The sequence below is a fragment of the Phalacrocorax carbo genome, chromosome 19, assembly GCF_963921805.1.
Source record: "Phalacrocorax carbo chromosome 19, bPhaCar2.1, whole genome shotgun sequence".
NCBI classification, from domain to species: domain Eukaryota; kingdom Metazoa; phylum Chordata; class Aves; order Suliformes; family Phalacrocoracidae; genus Phalacrocorax; species Phalacrocorax carbo.
Window position 1 is genome coordinate 3,917,114 of NC_087531.1, and position 18,463 is coordinate 3,935,576.

The window sequence follows — 18,463 nt, forward strand, 5'->3', positions numbered from 1 at the left end:
AATTCCGGCAGGGGGAGATTGCGACCACGGACCCAATTCAGGACCAAAAAGACTTGCCCCCCCACACCCGTAAAGAGCATGCGGGCTAATCTACATGGCAAGCGTGGCTAATTTAACTACGGCTGACCAACGGCAAGTGGGATGCTTATCACTGACCAATGAGTGTAAACTTAGGCGTGTTTTTACTAATTGTTATTAATTAAGTAACTGAATATAAACCCTGTAATTTTGTATGACGGTATGCACGTTAGGCGGAAGGATCCCCCGTGCATCCAGCGCTGCTTGCTTGTCTCTATTCAATAAATTGTAAACTTTGATTGAAATTCCGTTTAAGGCTAAATTAATTATAACAATGTTAAAACTAAAAGGACACTAAGCTATCTTTAATTAGAAGACTAGACATACAGTATCCTTGAAGAAGGGCTGAGAAACTGATAAAAGGGAAAACTCTTGCCTCATCTGGGTGAGAAAGTATGAAGTCAGTATCTTTTAACCAAGGACATTCCAGGGCAGTTAGAGAGAACAACTAATTGGATGTTTTATGTATGTTGCCAACTTGGTAATAACTAAGTGCCCTTTGTGTGAACTATCCTCATTATAATAGTAAAAATCTCACCCATAGGTTAGAAAGCCCTCTACTCAAATAAGCCCCTTACTCTCTGAGCATGCGTAGTGAATTTAAAAGGAGCTGTACCTTTAAGATGAAGTAAGAGACTAACTAATGATTAGTTGGGGCATGAATATTAGCTGATTACTAAAGCATTTAACTGTATAAATACCCTGTAGTTTCTTGTTTGGTGTGCTTGATTAGTGGGAAACCACTGAGCACCCTGGCTTGCACAACCCTGAAATAAACAAGCAATGTCTCTCCTGAGTGTGTGATTATTGGCTCATTGCACACTGGGCAACGGATCCGCTTTTTGGACAACAGTTATACTAGTCAAGGACTTTTTCAGCTTCCCATGCTGTGCCAGGGGCACAAGAAGCTGGGAGGGGACACAGCCGGGACAGCTGACCCCAGCTGACCAAAGGGATATTCCACACCATATGATGCCATACTCAGCATATAAAGCTGGGAGAAGAAGGAGGAAGGAGGGGATGTTCAGGGTTATGGCATTTGTCTTCCCAAGTAACCATTATGCGTAATGGATGCCTGCTTTCCTGGAGATGACTGAACACCTGCCTGCCCATGGGAAGCAGTGAATAAATTCCTTGTTTTGCTTGTGGGCACAGCTTTTGCTTTAACCTATTAAACTGTGTTTATCTCAACCCACAAGTTTTCTCACTTTTACTCTTCTGATTCTCTCCCCCATCCCACTGTGGGGGGAGTGAGTGAGCGGCTGGGTGGGGCTTAGCTGCTGACTGGGGCTAAACTGTGACACTCCCTTAGTCCAAAAGGTGATCTGGAGAGCTGCTCCTGATGACTCATCTCGATGGGTTTCATGTCTGGATATGGCTCTGTTGGGACAGCCCTGGGAGTGACCCGGAGAAGGTGTTCATTCCTCGGGAGTCCTTGATTTGGGTTCCTGTCTGGTATTTTGTGCTCCTGTGGACTTGTGAAGATGGGCCTTTGATTGACTGATGGCCCCTGTGATGGGCCTGGGAGTAGCCCGGCAAGGTATTATTTGGGCTCTCCCTCTTGCTGTTGTCTCTCTGAGCTCCTTTGTGAGTGTGCAGATGAGCTTTTTTCACATAACTTAACAGAAAGCACCCAAATACACTTTAATATAACTTTTTCTAAAATAATCTACGCTGTATAAACATACATTTTAATATTTTGGTCACTCAGAATAACCTACCTATATTTTAGAACCATGATGGTTGCTACATTAGTGAGGGTTGTTTGACTGCATATGTGCATTTGCTTTAAAAGGTACACTTTGGTTAAAAATTAAGTAAATGAAATTTTATAGCAGAACATATTTTAAAACTTAGCTATTCACAGTACCTCATCCAAATTACTTAAAATGCAAGCCATTCAAGTATGCAGAGTTTCAAATGAAACTGAACTAAATGCTGTGCAAGCTCTAGAAATTATACAGATGTAGGCTTTTATCCTAGAAAAGCTTAGTGATTTTTTTCTTTAATATCCGAAAGAAGTTAAAATTGTAAAGATGTGGTGATTCACAACACGGACTCCATATTCATGCACAAGCAAAGCTGAAGTAGTTTATTAACAAAAGAGCAGCCTTAATATAGTCTGCCTCTTGAGCTAGTATTTTTCCCTTCTCTCCGTCTCTGAATGTGTTCTATCACACTAGCTCCATATATGGTATAAACATAGATAAGCACGCTCTCTTGCTTCAGTGCTCCAGCTGTGCCCCTGACCTTCTGTCCTGCATATCAAGGCCTCAGTTCTGTGTTTTTGTAGGTTGTTTTTCTATCCCACGGCTTGCATCCAATAAGGGCGATGAGATCTCCGGTGCTGTCACAGGAGGCTGCATTCACTTACTCCACATAAAGAGACCTTTCATGCTATTAAAGTGCAACATTACAGCTGAATTTTCAATCTCCATAGACAGTGTCTCCTGACTGAAAAAAAAAAGAAACGTCTCTTATAATCTCAGATAGTTAACAAGAATGACGTAGCTATAAAGTACATCACTTACTTTTTTCACAACTCTTTCCTTAAAGAATCTTTCCTTAAACAAATGCAGAAGAGACTTTATCTGGTTCAGGCATTGCTCTAAGGGAGTTGCCATAATGAATTATTCAGTAAGAGTTTGGGAGAGAAAGGAAGGTGAAGAGGCAAAATGGTAGCAGGTGACAAACTTAAAGATTGTTGTGGAACAGAGTTTCAGGAAAATGGATCCAGACAAAAACTCAATTACCTAATGAAAATGAACCTGTTTCACTGTTAAAGCTTCTGGTAACCCATTAGAATAAGTCCCTAACCTATAAATCACCTTGTATTGCATCCTCAGGTGATGACGGAAAATCCAGTGAAGTGTCCAGTGACTAGTTTCTTCCTTTTTTAGTTCAGAAAAAGAGTGGCCAAAAGAAATCCTTCCCTTTATTATAGGTCTGAAAAATATCGTAAATTACTATATGTAACCAAATGCCAAAGGATGGCCCCCAAGCGGTTAGCTCTCACCGCCACCCCGGATCCTGCAGGCCCTGGAAGGCAGTGGGCCCTGGCCTCTCCTGAGTTTCAGGAGAGGAGAGACCTCCTGTGACCTCTCTGATGGCCTGTGGGCGCGGCTTGAGGTCACAGCCCGCCCCAGCTCCTCTCTGTGCTGGGCGTTGGCCGTGCCAGGCCCCGATAGCCGCCTCCTCCCCGGGGCCGCGGCGGAGGGCCTCGGAGTGAGGGCGCTGCTGTTTTGCACGTCTCCGGGAAGCTGCGGGGCATCGCTGGACAGCCCCGGAGCGCAGCGCAGTGCCCACGTTCTGGAGACGGCGCAGATGTGTACGGCGGTGGCGGTCCTTTCCTGGCAGAGTGCAATCCCGGAAGCAAGCTTAGCGAGCGCTCTCCCCGCCCACCTCGGGACCCCCCGGGTTTCTGTGGCGTGGGGCACCCCGGCGGCGGGGCAGGGGGGAGGGTAACCCTTATCCGTGGGAGTGGTGGGAGACAGGATCCCTGCACAGGAGGGGGCAGGGCGATAGGGGATATCTCTGCCGTCTCACACTGCAGCTGGTCTCCCCCAACGAGATGGTCCTTGTTTTGGTCCGCCTGACCAATCGGACACAGCGGCTGGATTCTACGGAAGCCGGGATGGGCCCTTCGTGGCAGCAACAGGACTCTCCCCTGCTGACCATAACGCATTGCGCAGGGTGCACCACCATCACCTGGTCCTCCTGCGGCTTTAATGCCTCTGACATGGAAACACCGTTGCAGTTCCAGCTAGGCTTCTGCTCCGAGCAGCAGCACAGCCAGGACAAGCGGAGTCTTCTCCAGCAGCCACAGCAGCAGCAGAGCCCATGCCTCCAGTGCAACAACTGCACCTACTATGGGGTTGCTGCAGCAGCAGCGGAGGATAACCTGCCCTCAATGCTCTGCACTTCTTTGCCCCTCTTGGGCACCTTCAGGACTCACTCCTCGCTGCTCTCCATTTCCGCCTCCTCCCGGCAGGGCAGCCAGTTGAACATCAACAAGCTCACACCCTCCAGCCATGCCGGCTCATCCAGGCAGCCCCACCAGTACCCCCAGTACCCCCAGTGCCATAGCCTGCAGCAGCAGCAGGAAGCCAGTCCCAGCAGCAGTCCCAGCAGCAGCAGCACCCACCATCACCACTACCAGCAGCGTTGGGAGAGCAATCCTTTCGCCGAAATAGCCATGAGCAGCTGTAGGTACAACGGCGGCATCATGCGGCCCCTCAGCAACCTGAGCTCATCCCGCAGGAACCTGCACGAGCTTGACTCTGAGTCTCAGCCGCCCCAGCCACCGCTCGCCAGCCCCATAGCTGCTGCCCCAGAGATCGTGGTCTCCAAGCCTGAGCACAACTCCAACAACCTGGCGCTCTACGGCTCTGGCGGCATGAACAACGGCGGGGCCAAGTCCAGCAAGAAGAACCAGAACATCGGCTACAAGCTGGGGCACCGCCGGGCGCTCTTCGAGAAGCGAAAGCGCCTCAGCGACTACGCACTCATCTTCGGCATGTTTGGCATCGTAGTCATGGTGATTGAGACAGAGCTGTCCTGGGGCGCCTACACAAAGGTACCTGCCACACCATCAGACTGCCTTCCTCTTGCTCTCAGCACCGTCGGCGCAGCCTGACCTACGCCCCTGTCCCCATCCCATCCCTGTCCCATGCCCTGCCACGGGCTTCGTGTCTTCCCTGGCCCGCAGGCAAGGCCAGCTCACGGGAAGGCAGCTCCGCAGCCAGCTGCACTCTCTTGCCAGCCGTTCAAATCCATGCGGTCTAGCCGCCCCATGCCGCTGTCCTCGCAGAAAGGCAGCAGCCTCCCGGCCCCGATGTCACTTCGTTTCTCTGAGCCCAGCGCAGCGGGACTGTTTGGCCCTCGCCCAGCCCTGCCACGAGGCGGCCCTCACCCTGAGAAGTGCCCTTCCCCCCCCGGCACCGCCGTGTGGGGCCCACTGGTCCTCCGCCCTGGGATGAGATGCTCCACCCGCGGTTCCACAACCGTGAGGCGAGGTATCCCTCTCCCCTGGCCCCAACACCGTAAGGCGCGGCAACCCTCCCTCCCCTCCCAGTCCAGGCTCCGCTGCTCTCAGTGAGGCTGGGGAGCCCGGCGGGGTGGGAAGAGTCCCGCGCGTGTGTGTATCTGATGAACATCGCTGTCTTTCTCTTGCAGGAGTCTCTGTATTCCCTCGCTCTAAAATGCCTTATTAGCCTCTCCACGATTATCCTGCTTGGGCTCATTATTGTATACCATGCAAGGGAAATTCAGGTAACGTTTCACTTTATGAATTGCTGAGTGTTTATGTATCTGTGTTTGTAGAATCAGTTTTTCTAAAGGCTTTATTGTGGTAAGCACTTTGCACTTCCTGCTGATTCAGAAAACAAAAATAATCCCTTAGTGCTTCCTGAAGTTCAGTGAATGTATTTCATCCCTGGAGAGAAATAAGATAGGCTTAATAGACACATTTGTGCTAGGAAGCATTACCTGTTAGGGACTGTTACCTGCAATTATGCTAGTAGGAGCACTTAGTTCTGAGGTTATAGCACACTTTCTCTATGACATACCTGCTGTCTTCTGTAGCAGACGTAGGGCAACAGTCTTTTATTTCCCAGTGACTAAATGTCATGCTGTGCATTTTCACTGGATAGCGGGGATAATTATTAGGAAAGAGGCATCAGTAACTTCTAGGTATGTAATCTTCACTGTGCTGTTTCAGGTACTAGCATACACTAGAAGAATATTTAACAAAGAGGGGAAAGCCTTATGTTGGATTTGTTTTATTTAATGCCATAGAAATTACAGCCACTAGGAAATGTGACAGAGGAAAGCTATCAAGACAGGTAGGGCTGAAGGTAGAGGGAATTTAATGATCAAAGCTATAGAGTAAGTCTAAAAATACTGTCACACGTCCTGTCCCAGGTACTTAGTTCTAATTTCAGCTGTCATTTTTTTTTTTTGATCAAGAAATTACAATTTGCCATTTCAGATAAATTGAAACATATAAGAGAGTTTTCAAAGTTTTGAAGTGAAGAAATACCTTATTTGTAGATACATTGGTGGTTTTGCTATGTCTAATTAGAGATAACTTGGGCTACAGGCAGAAATGACAGTTTTCAAGGGCAAAGACGTCTTTTTCAGCAGTACCAACTAACAAAAAAGAGAAATTAAGAATCATATAGCACCCTTTTTCTATGCTGTAGTTCTAATATGAAAGGGAGACTGTTGTGGTTTAGCCCATCAGCAACCAAGCACCATGCAGCCGCTTGCTCACTCCCCTCTGGTGGGACATGGGAGAGAATCGTAAAAGTGAGGAAACTCATGGGTTGGGATAAAGACAGTTTTATAGATAAAGCAAAAGCTGCACATGGAAGCAAAGCAAAACCAGGAATTCATTCATTACTTCCCATTGGACAGCAGATGTTCAGCCATCTCCAGGAAAGTAGGGCTCCATCACGCATAACGGTTACTTGGGAAGACAAACACCATAACTCTGAACATCCGCCCCTTCTTTCCTTCTTCCCCCAGCTTTATATACTGAGCATGACATCATATGGTATGGAATATCCCCTCGGTCAGCCGGGGCCAGCCATCCTGGCTGTGTCCCCTCCCAGTCTCCCATGCACTGGGCAGAGCATGGGGAGCTGAAAAAGTCCTCGACCAGTGCAAGTGCTACTCAGCAACAACCAAAACATCTCTGCATTATCACCACTGTTTCCAGCACAAATCCAAAACATAGCCCCACACTAGCCACTGTGAAGAAAACTAACTCCATCCCAGTTGAAACCAGTACCATAGTCTCCTACTTAGACTACTGTTAGAGAAGTATTGCATTACTGAATACTCTTTGCCAAGTGGGATCCTGTCCTGCAGTCCTTACATATGAAAAACAGTATTTCTGGCTCAGAACCCAGTTTCTTTGCATTAATATCAAGGATGGGCAGCTGTTTAACATTATTGTATTCAACAAACAAGTGTCTGGTGACAGAGTATCACTTTAAACTATTGGTATACTGATGAAGAGGTTTCTTTATTTGTGTAAAAATAAATAAATGTAGCTTCTGTAATGTGGGAGCATTGTTCTCCAGTGCACCTTGCTATAAGTGGTGTTTGAGGCACTAAGAAGAAAGCTGAAGAAAACAAGCTCTTGTAAGTATTTGAAATATTCTATGTATTTTCAAGAAACTTTAAATAGAAAACAATGCACAAGATAACCAAATAGTCATAGGTTTCTGTATGCATAAGCTTACAGTAGGTAGTTACTCCAACATTTGTATATTTTTTCCAGCTAATTAGATGCACATTTTCATTCTTTCAGAGATTTGTTATGGATCAGAAAAATCAATCTTTTAAAAAACTTCAGTTGTATTTCTGTTTTTTTTTTTTTAATTTTTCTAAAGAACTCCTTCATGTATGAGACTATATGGAAGGATTTGTGCAATCATGTGACTTAATCAAGGTTAATGTAGTTTTCAACACTGCCTGTCAGTATAGAATACAAGCATACCTGTTTGTAAAACAGTAATACTCTATGTTTTTGTCTGAGAGACACTGTAGGCTGCAGTACTCATGTCAGAGCCTTGGAGTAAGCTGCAGCTCCAAGGGGCTCTGTCATTCATCTTGAAAATGAAAGGGAAGTTTTGTTTTCAAGGACACTATTGGAAGGAAAGGCCATTGTACCACCCTTAGCTGTTAGATATCTAATAGACTTTTAATTTAGGCACAGTATGTTTATATACACACACTTGTCTTTAAAAAAAATAAGATGAAAACCACACAAAGAAATATGTACATCAATGTATGGTGCTAAATTTATGTTACACCTTAACTCTGAAAACAAGAAGTATTTTTAAAATACTTTAGCTTAGAAATGTACAAAACCTACTCCAAATGAAAGAAAATACTGCATAAGCCCAATAATGTAATGATTTTCAAATAATCTTTAAAGCTAACTGTTTTCTGAAGGGATACTTGCCTTTAATTCAGGCAAATATCCTGCTATGTGCAGTGGAATATTTCTTGAATCAGGACTGTAGAATCATGCCCATAGATGGTTGATTGTGTCCTAGAGCACCAGCTGTTTGTTGATCTTGTTCAAATTTGATCATTCCTTTCTTATTCTTCTCTGAAAGGTGCTTAGACTTTATCAGTAAGTATAGCATAAATTTGCAGGAATCCATCAAGACAATAAATGTTGTTGTACAGGACAGAATGGCAATGTATTTTGTTTGCAGCATGGTATGTTTCATAGTCTGATAGAAGCAAACCTACCTGAAAGAAAAGTAGATTTTCCTGCAAAACGTGATCTAAAATAGGTTGGGAAATAAGATAAAAGTTTAGCAATTAGTAGTGCTTACAGATTTAATAATTAGAAGCACCTGGTGACATAAAAGTCTGCTAACTGAAATCAGCTGTTTGTTTTTTTTTTCAGTAGCCTGTGCCCTTGATTTGTTGGTAGGAAGTCTGAACATCCATGCTGCAAGCAACTCTATGGTAGTGCCTAATGGTGTAGCAGGTGACTGTAGTCTGTCCATTTAAATGACCTTGCCTGTGTGTTCTGTTTTGAAAACAGTTGGCTTGTCAGTTAAACCAAACTATGAGTTTGCTTGTCACAGACCTGCCGAACATCCTATTTTAAGGGAGTTGGAAGGGAGATTTAAGATGACTTATAGTGATTCTTCCCAAGAATATTATATGGATGTGAGATAAATGGGCTTTTTTGTCTTTCTTTTGTTTGTTTTCATCTTCTTTTTTTCTTTTTTAGTTTATAAGCAGTAGAGGAACAGGAGCATCTTCAGTATATAGGGGGTGGGGGTGTCCTCCGCCTCCTTTTCGGCACCGCAGACAGTTCTACACGTTGCACGTTAGCTGGGGTGGCCTTGACTGGGCTGGGCCTGACTCAGAGCAACCTGTGCTGTGGGGAGGGGGGCTGCCAGCCTCCCTAGCTTCCCTCCCGCAGCACAGCCAGGTGAGTTCTGCTACTGCCTGATGGCACATGCATAATTTTGGACATATTTTTAGCCTTGCATTCTAAACCTTTTAGCAAAACAGATTCATTTCTATATTCTATGAAACAGCTCTGCATTTGACAGACCAAAGTCTCCAGAACAGCATAGGTGAAGTATTTAGACTAACTGTTTGGCTGCTGTGCAGTTTTGTGAAATATTGGAAATGTTAAAATGCTTATTAATAACTTATTAGTTAGTGTATTAGTTATCCTGTTATTCAGGAGCTATTATATTTATTAAATGTGACTTAATAAAGACTATAATAACAATAAAATTAAACCAGGTAGTTTTAAATTATAATTCTTAGTCTACATTATAATTTCCAGAAAAGAGGATAAAAACACAAACAGTGCTTTCTTCACCTCCCTCCCTCTCCCAGGAAAAAAAGCCAGATGAACAACAGTAATGATGTTGGAACCAAGTATGGTGACAACCCCAAATCTGTGTATTCTCCTTTTGGTTCATTGTTGTCATGCTTGTAATGTTATTAAAAACATCACACTTGGGAGATTATGAAATATTCATTACTCTCTGAGCTTGTGTGGTTGTTGATTCAGTTTGGAGGACCGGTAAGAAAACTGTAACTCATTGTTATCCCAGCCTAGAACAGGTATTTCTCAGACTACTGTTCCAGTTGAGAAATACACTTTTGAAGAGGTGGAGGAGGGAAGAGCTAAGAAGATAGTATCATCCAATTATCATAATAATTTACAATGTATTAATTGCCTACTTCATGCATAAGAAGTTTGTTACTTCATAATATTTTACAGAAAATAGCAGCATACAACATTATTAAAATTGCTGTTTCTAGACAATTTATTGTTCCATTCCACATTTCCCTAATGCAGTTTGCTGTTAGATTATTAATCAGGTGGAAGTTAAGAAACTTTTTGATAACAGTTCACATGGTAAAGCTGCATATTTTTTTTTCTACTTTTACTGAGAAAGTAGACCTCTCTGTCTCTCTCTTGTACTGCTGGAGATAGAAATGCTTTTTAAATGTACAGTTCCTGAAGTTTTACTGGCACTTCCTTATGTTACTCAGAACAAAGAATTAAACCCAAAATTCTCTAAGGTTGCTAATAAGATGTCTTTAATCTTCTTTCTTAGGTATTCTGTCACAGCCTGGTATTTCTTGAAAGATGTCTGTCACAGGGTAGAAGGACTATGTCCAGTGGGATACTTTTGCTTTGGTGCTGGACTACTTAGGGTATCCCTTCTGTAAATAAATGTTGCCCTTCTATTGCCTTTCTTGAATAATGGTAACCCATGTCCTTCTGGGCTGAATCTGAACCTCTTCTCCCTCTTCCCTTGATACAGATGCTCTCACTCATACAGAAAAATGAAAATTGTTGATATTTGGCAGAAACTAATAGCAATATTCATTTTTTTAAATGTGAATTGAGATTTCTAAACACTTAAAAATTGGACTGTCAGTTCATGTTCAAGTAGAACTCCTATGGAAAGTCATACAAACTTCAAAGATAAGGTTAAGCCATTGTTGTCACAGCATAGTTCATTTTTAGAATTCAGTCCATCACTTTCCAGGTCTCCAGGGAGAAATCACCCTCAGTCCCTCGATTGTTCTGAAGTGGTGGGAAAATCAATTGATACTGATGGATTTGGAATGAAACATTTTTGGTCTTCATTAACATTATGGAAAATTATCACACATGTGAGCCCAAATACCTTGCTGAAGACTCAAGAGTCTTTTCTCCTTTTCCCTGTCTCCTGAAAACTTGAAGAAATGGAACAGACAGTACTAGGAAACATAAGTGGATGTTAATAAATACATTTCTTGACTTATTTATTGTGCAAATACATTCCATAATGCACGATTCTAATAAACACTGCTTATGGGGCTTTAATTACCTTATTGGAAAGTTCTTCAGAAAAAATCCTGCATTCCCTAAGAAATATGAAGTTAAACTCCCTTACAGTTTCCCATCACAAGCACTAATGGGTATTCTGCAGGCAAAATTGTTTATATCTATGTAATCCTCTTGCCTTCGCTGTGGTGGTACATGCTTATCTCATTGTCTTTCTTCTTCTGTTGACTCCATGCCAAAAGAAAAAAATCTAGCTTGCCTTTGCTTAAGTACACTGAATCATCAGCTAAGACTGCTGCTGCAAAAACAAATGAAGATTAAGAGCACAGAAAGCAAGTCTGCTGAATAACAGGTGAAAAATCAATAAATAAACTTTGAGTGATGATTTTATTCTGATCTAAAACCTGTTGAAAAGTTACTGAAATTTTTCTGTTTATTTTAATAGGCCTTTGTGCTGGTTTTGGCTGGGATAGAGTTAATTCTCTTCACTGTAGTGCCTGTAGTAGTCAGGGACCTTTCCAGCTTCCCATGCTTTGCCATGTGGGCAAGAGGCCAGGAGGGGCATGGCCACAGCCAAGACAGCTGACCCAAACTGGCCAATGGGATATTCATTCCATACCATGTGATGCCATGACCAGTTGTCATGGTTTTAGCTGGGATAGAGTTAATTTTCTTCACTCTAGCTGGTATAGTGCTGTGCTTTGAAATTAGCATGGAAAAAAAAAACAAAACCTGTTGAGATAACACACAGATGTTTAGGCTGTTGCTGGGTAGCGCTTATACTAGTCAAGGACATGTCTAGCCTCCCATGCTCTGCTGGGTGCACAAGAAGCTGGGAGGGGAGGGGGCACAGCTAAGAGAGCGGATTCAAACTGACCAAAGGGATATTCCATATCATGTAACGTCATGCCCAGTATGCTACCTGGGAGGGGCTGGCCGGGGGAGGGAGGGAGCAATCGCGGCTCGGGGACAGGCAGTGTCGGTTGGCGGGTGGTGAGCGGTTGTATCGTTCGTGTTTCCGTGGTTTTTTTTCCTGTTTTCCCTTTCCCTTCCTTTTCCCTTTTGTTATATTAACATTATTGTCATTATTCTCATAATCATTTATCATTATCATTTTATTGTAATCATTAAACTGTGCTTATCTCAACCCACAAGTTCTTTTGCTCGTCCGATTCTCTTCCCCATCCCACAGGGGTGGGGGGGGTGAGCGAGCGGCTGCGTGGTGTTCAGTTGCCAGCTGAGGCTGAACCACGACACCAGTATATTAACCAGGGTAGTTGGTGTCTGGTGGAGTTGGTTGGTAGCATTGTGTGCTGTTTGATTTGGTTGTTCATTCCCCCTTCCCTGGGTTTCATGCCTCTCATTGTTTTCCTTTCTGTTGCATTATTGTTGTTATAGTTTTATTTCATTTATTAAACTGTTCTTATCTCAACCTATGAGCTTTACCCTTTTGATTCTCTCCTCCATCCTTCTGGTGGGGGAGTGAGTGAGTGGCTGTGTGGGGCTGAGTTGGTGGCTAAACCACAGCACCTTGGATCAGGCGACAACAAATCTCATCATGTGCTAGTTTTGGTCCAGGATATAGTAACTTCATGTATAGCCTTGAAAAATTACCTTGTACCAGTGAAGTTTAATGCACATTCCATACAACAGAAAAGCATGCTGATTATAAGAAATCTAGAGACATCATATCTGTTAAATTATTGCTTTACGAGTATTTATTTGATAAGTATTTAGTTTTAGTTGAACTTGGTACATTTTTTAATAGATTACATCTGCAGAACATGTTGACCCAGGAAATGTTACAGGTGCCTACTGTCTCTGAAAAGCAGCACTGTAATGCATAAGACAGAAGGTAGGATAGAAAATCCATTAACGTTGGTCAAGCATCTAATGAACAGTGACTGAAAGTATCTAAGGCCTTTTGCATTGAAATTAAATGTAGAAGATGCTTGTTTCCAACAGCCTCCCTTAGGACATAGGAGGAGGTTGTATCTAACGGTCAGGCTGCTGAATGGTTGACTTGACAATACCTAGCATTGTCCATTCAAATGCACCCTTCTTCTGAGCATTTTCTAGTGAGGCTGTTAGAAGTTTATCAGGACATTAGGTTTACCTTTCCTTAAAAATACATTCTTAAGTCTAGAGTCACAGGTGTACTCCTTTGGCAGAATGAATAAATTAGCTCATTTTATCTAGCTTCAGATTCAGCATTTCTTCCTTTAATATTGCAAATTTCTTCAGTGAATATATCCTTTTTTAATTGGTTCTAGTTTTCCTAGTGTCCTGGTTTCAGCTGGGATAGAGAGAGCGGCTGCGTGGTGCTTGGTTGCTGACTGGGGCTAAACCACTACACCCAGTAGTAATGAAGCTAATATTCCCTGAAGAGACTAAGGCTTCTCTCACATTAGGAATAGCACCTGATGGTAGCTGTGTTGGGAGGTGGCAGTTCTTCATGCAGTGATCTGTAGAAAAAATTAATTTTGTGATGAAGAAGAACAAATCCTAAATTAAGTACTGTAAAATGACCATTTAAAATTAACAACATAAAAATACTGAAATGTAGATAATTCTCCTCAGTGAATTTTGCTTCCACAAGCATATTGTAGCATTAGAGTTACTTTATTTCTGAGTTACTTGAATGGGGAAAAATATGACAGAGCACTAGGTTTCTTACAAGATGCATTCTAAAATTAGTGCTGTATGAAAGTACTGATATTTTGTGGGAAGATGTGCCATGTTCTTCATACACAGTCTTGGAATTGCTGCTTCAGTGCAAAACTAAATTATTTCCTAACTCTGGAATCTGACTAATGTTTCTATTCCAGTACTGCTAAGACTAGTGCACTAGTTATAGCAGACCACCTACAAGACCAGAAAAGGTTTTTAAAGAGAAGTTTTTGTTTTGGAAATATTTTATTAGTATGCTAGGTTTTTCAGTGTGGTCATTTGTTGTTCATATTTGTGAAGGTGCAAAGGGAACCTAAGCAATCCATTAAATATTTCTTTGCCACTTTCCCTTTCAGGTGTAATAAAGCTGGCATAGATAATGTCCAGCTACACTCTCAGCAGTGAGAGTGAGCCAGAACAGGCCAGTAGAAGTAGGGGGTAGGAGCTTATTCTCATTGTGTTTTACCCTGCTGGAGGGAGTGGGGTCTGAATACATTATATAATAGAATATGTGTTAAATTAAGAATATTATTTAAATGAGGAAATGCCTTTAGTGGACACTGACTTTGAAAGAACTCCTTATTCAGTAACTTTAATTGTCACTTACTGATGGGTCTACTGAGTATCTCAAATGAATATGGTAACCCTGAGTGGTGGGCTTCTATTTCTGGGCCTCTGATTTGGCTCATAAAAAATCATATAAGTAAATATCTCACCATTGCTTAAAAATCTGAGGAAGCTCAAGTGTGATTATTCCATCAAGAGTCCAAATTAAATTAAAGTAGAAGATTGCCTCATGAAATATCTTTTTAATAATGCTTTTATCGGGAGTTCCTCCTTCTCCATAGCACTGGGGAAGAAATCTGGATATCTAGGGACATCTTTTTTTTTCCTTGGAGTCCTTGGATTTCACTTCTTGACACTGTCACCTGCATAGAAGGTTACTGGAAAGAAAGAATGGCAGTTTTAGGAGCATCTCACCTTCTTTGGGTCCCTGAAGCACATGCATACAGGGAGAACTACATGAAAAGAAATTCCATGTGTCCCAGCAATTGCTGGGTGTTGTAATGGTTCCTTGGCACCACAGGCTGTCAGGAATTCAGTCTTTCCACAGCTATCTGAGACAAATGAAAGATCTGAAAGTCTGGCCTGTAGCATTTAAAAATACTGAGCGATGCCTCAGAATATCTTTGGAGAGAGAAAGCAAAAAAGAATAATTTCAGTATCTGATTTAGAACAGAAGGAAAACATGGGGAGGCAGAATTTAAGCTTATGTTAGTTTATGTGATCATGTCCTTTATTTCTTTATTATAGAGTATTTGGGCTAGTGTTTTTATAATTATCCGAGGGACAGAGGTTAAAAAAGACATGGACAAACCTGATAAGTGTGTTGAGTAACACATATATGTTTATTGAAATGGTTGTGGCTATGTTCCTCTCTGCGTGTGCCCTGTCATAGTATGATGTATATTATTCAGGTGTATTTTAGTGTGCAGTTTTTGATGCTGCACATTGGAAAATATGGTACACAAAGACCATAAGTAGCCTGAGCCTCAGTTACACATCTCTTCCTGAGATGGTCAGATTTAATGCTGTCTTTGAGGGAAGCATTTCAAGCCTAGTTATCCACCATCACACATTAACATGAAATTTCCTTTACATGTACTGATATACACAGTATGTATAGCAAGATATCAATAACAATGAAAAACTTATTTTGCATAGGGATACCAAATTTAAATAAATATACTATGCAAAAAAAATATTGATGATGCAACTAAGTACCAGACTTTTACAATCATTCTTTTAAATTGGCATTTTTATAATTAGGGGTGTATGTATGTGCATGTACATGTATGAATGATAAAATAGTCTAACTTCCCCATGTTTCATTTGTGTAGACAGCTATATCCACAAGATCTTGTGGATCAGTTTCTAATGACCTAGTAGAAAATTTGGTCTGGATGTGGGAAACATTCTGGAAAATATAGGATAACAAGGCTTTTGTGTAGTTTTGTGAAAAACATTATTCTTTGCCTTCTGTGCTTTGCTTGCAGAAGGTGTTTGATGCCTCATGGCTTTATATAGGACTTAAACTTACTAACTTCTCTGCTCTGTGGCACTCTATTCAGGATGTAGAGTCCTCAGGAATTGCTACAGGCTCTCCAAGATCGAGGACAGGCCTTTGGATAATTTATAGACCATTTGATTATATGCCTTCTGATGATGGAAGAAGGTGTTTTTCATCCCCTAGTAAGGGAAAGGCTTGAGACATCTATCTCCAACCACCATATGATTTTTAAATTTTTTTGTACCTAATACCTTCTTCCCCTCTGAGGACTATAATGCTGGTTTTAGTTGCATAAGTGATATTTTGGGTACTAGAAGCTATAGAAAAATGTTTGGTCAAAAATTTGGTAGAACAGCAGCCACAGAGGCTATATTTTGCTAGTCTGTGTCATGGTTCCATCAGTTCTTTTATAAGGGTAAAGCAACTCCAGTGTTTAATAATTTGAAATTTGGATTTTTAAATTAAACAATTGCTGCAATTCCATTGTGAGTATAGTTGATTCTCCTTCTGCAAGGAATGCCTCAAGGAGTACAGCTGATGCTACTTTATCATTGTTTATCACTTCCTTTTTATTCTTTACAGCAGAGCAGTGATACTGTTTTCACATTTGTTCTTCTACCGGGATTGTAAAGAAACCGGCCTATTTTCTTGTACTTTGCATTCACCAACATCCTCAGATAGCCTGCTAGGAATTTGTTTTGATATACTAATCATTTACAAAATTAATTTCTCTACTTTCTTTTAAGTAGCTTCAGGGAGTCTCTGATCTAAGTTGTCATTGTGTGCAATCTGTCTACTCTGAATTTGTTTATCTTTTTTTAATCTGGTGTATATTAATTTAACACAAATTGTTATGTAAATACACAAACACCCATTAATATCTATGATGTGCTATCTGTTTTTATATTTATACTGTGTGGTGTTAGAAACATCAAGTTTATTTATAGTTTAAGATTCATGTCTTATTTTTACATACCACGTGTTGGAAATTCATTATCTAATTTCAGATGAAAATAACTTTTTAAAATTCATCTTATAGAGTGCAGGCTTAGTAAAGGTAGATGGTAGTTCTGTATTTGAAGAAGCTTTACAGAACATAGATGAAGAACTTCAATTAGATTTCAATGTTAGACTAATAATTAATAAGAAATTTGAAAGCTGTGAGCAGGCATAACATCTTTGACCTTGTCTGGAGTTTGGCCTTCTGCATAGGCTACAGGACTCAATTTCATAGGAAGAGCTTGTTCTCTTTTTATTACTAGCATCATTCCCCATTCAAATGGGGAGTAGTATCATAAAATGAATGCATCGCTATTATAACAGAATTGACTGAAAGCAGCTGAGAGGTTGTGTGTGTGTATATATATAGAAAAAATGCATATACCCCCCTTTCTCCTTCATTCATTTTCCCTCCTTGCTTTCTGAATAGTAAATGTACACAACCAAGCAAGCAGGACATGCAAATACCACTGCATTTTCCAAATTAAAAATTAACAATTGCATTTAGTAGGTTGCATAATTGCAAGCATATAAAATGTATATGAAATCCTGTACTAATTTCTATCTAATTTCAGTACATCCCAACTGACTTGTTATCCACAGCCCATTTTGTTCCAGAATATTTGATATTCCTGTATTTCATGGGATGAATTTAGAATTTAGAGACATGGATTTGTATGTATGGAAATTTACCTCATAAATTCTTCTATTCTCACCTTTTGAATTGAATCAATACTTAAGGTATCATTTTTCGAATTGCCTTTCTGCATATAGTATTCATATTGAAATCTGTAAAGACAGTAGGTAAAAAGGGAGGACAAAAGACCACTGCTTTTACAGCATATTCTGCAACTTTAAAAGAAATTTTAAAACACTGCTGATTTATCATGTATTTGCTATGTATCTGAGAACTGAAATGGTCCACTGTGTGATTCATTTATTATTTTCTTCAGAGAACCACACATTTGAGGGATTTGATATTATCTTATATTCAGTTGAACTGGACCTCTTTATAGCATTTGTGTGATCTGACTGACATCATTTACAGGCTAATCACAAGAGTCAAATGCACTTGAGCCTCATTGTATTTTGAAAGTTTGGCCCTTTATATCAAATAGTACATTTACTAAGTGCAAAACAACTGTCTTTTGGTAATAAATAAATAGATGGATTTGCCTTCCTACCAGTATGAATTTAATTTTTATATCTAGCATACAAAGTCTTCAGAAAGACCACAGGTGAAAGAAAGTGTATGTGTTCATGTTGCATACATTGAATTCACCAAATGTGTTTCTTTAGCTTAATTCAAAACTATGTTTCTTTGGCTTTAACAGTATTGCAGTGGAGGTAAGAACTATGCCTAAGATAAAGAGAAGGAACATGAAGGAGCAAAAAAACAGATCAAAAAAAAAAAAAGAATTTGAGTTGGGTTGTTTTGTTTGTTTCTCACTGTGGTTAGCTTTTTTTTTTTTAGTGTCACTCCAACTACAATACAGTTAATTTATTTTTATCACTTTCTTAAACAAAGAAATGGAGCAATTTTCTGGAAGACAAACCAAATGTGTTGGGAGGAAGATGCAGACTGTGGTTTTGGATCTCTAAAGAATATATACAGTGTTCAGGATTGCATTTCTAAACTTTTAAAGGATGGAAAGGGGCAAAAGCAATGCAGATGAGGAATTGCTTGTTTGGCCTTGTATATGGTGTGTAGCATGCAGGAAATACTTTTCTTACGTTCAGAAGGACATTCTTTGTGTATTTCACCTTCTCACCCCTTAAATTACTTTTAAGTTTTTGAATAATCTATT

General features: G+C 40.9%; 1 protein-coding gene across 2 annotated transcripts in view; it reads left to right on the forward strand.

Moving 5' to 3' along the window:
• The first annotated feature begins 3,634 nt into the window (after positions 1-3,634).
• The window catches only part of LOC135316326 (small conductance calcium-activated potassium channel protein 2), a 91,969-nt gene continuing 77,140 nt past the window's right edge, over positions 3,635-18,463 (forward strand). The window contains exons 1-2 of one of the 2 annotated variants that reach the window (XM_064469497.1): positions 3,635-4,654; positions 5,254-5,349. In XM_064469497.1, coding sequence (XP_064325567.1) covers positions 3,650-4,654; positions 5,254-5,349 — 1,101 coding nt within the window. In that variant the 5' untranslated portion in view covers positions 3,635-3,649. Of the gene's footprint in view, positions 4,655-5,253; positions 5,350-9,081; positions 11,268-18,463 lie in introns of those variants that run through there. The other variant, XM_064469496.1, reaches the window with a different exon arrangement.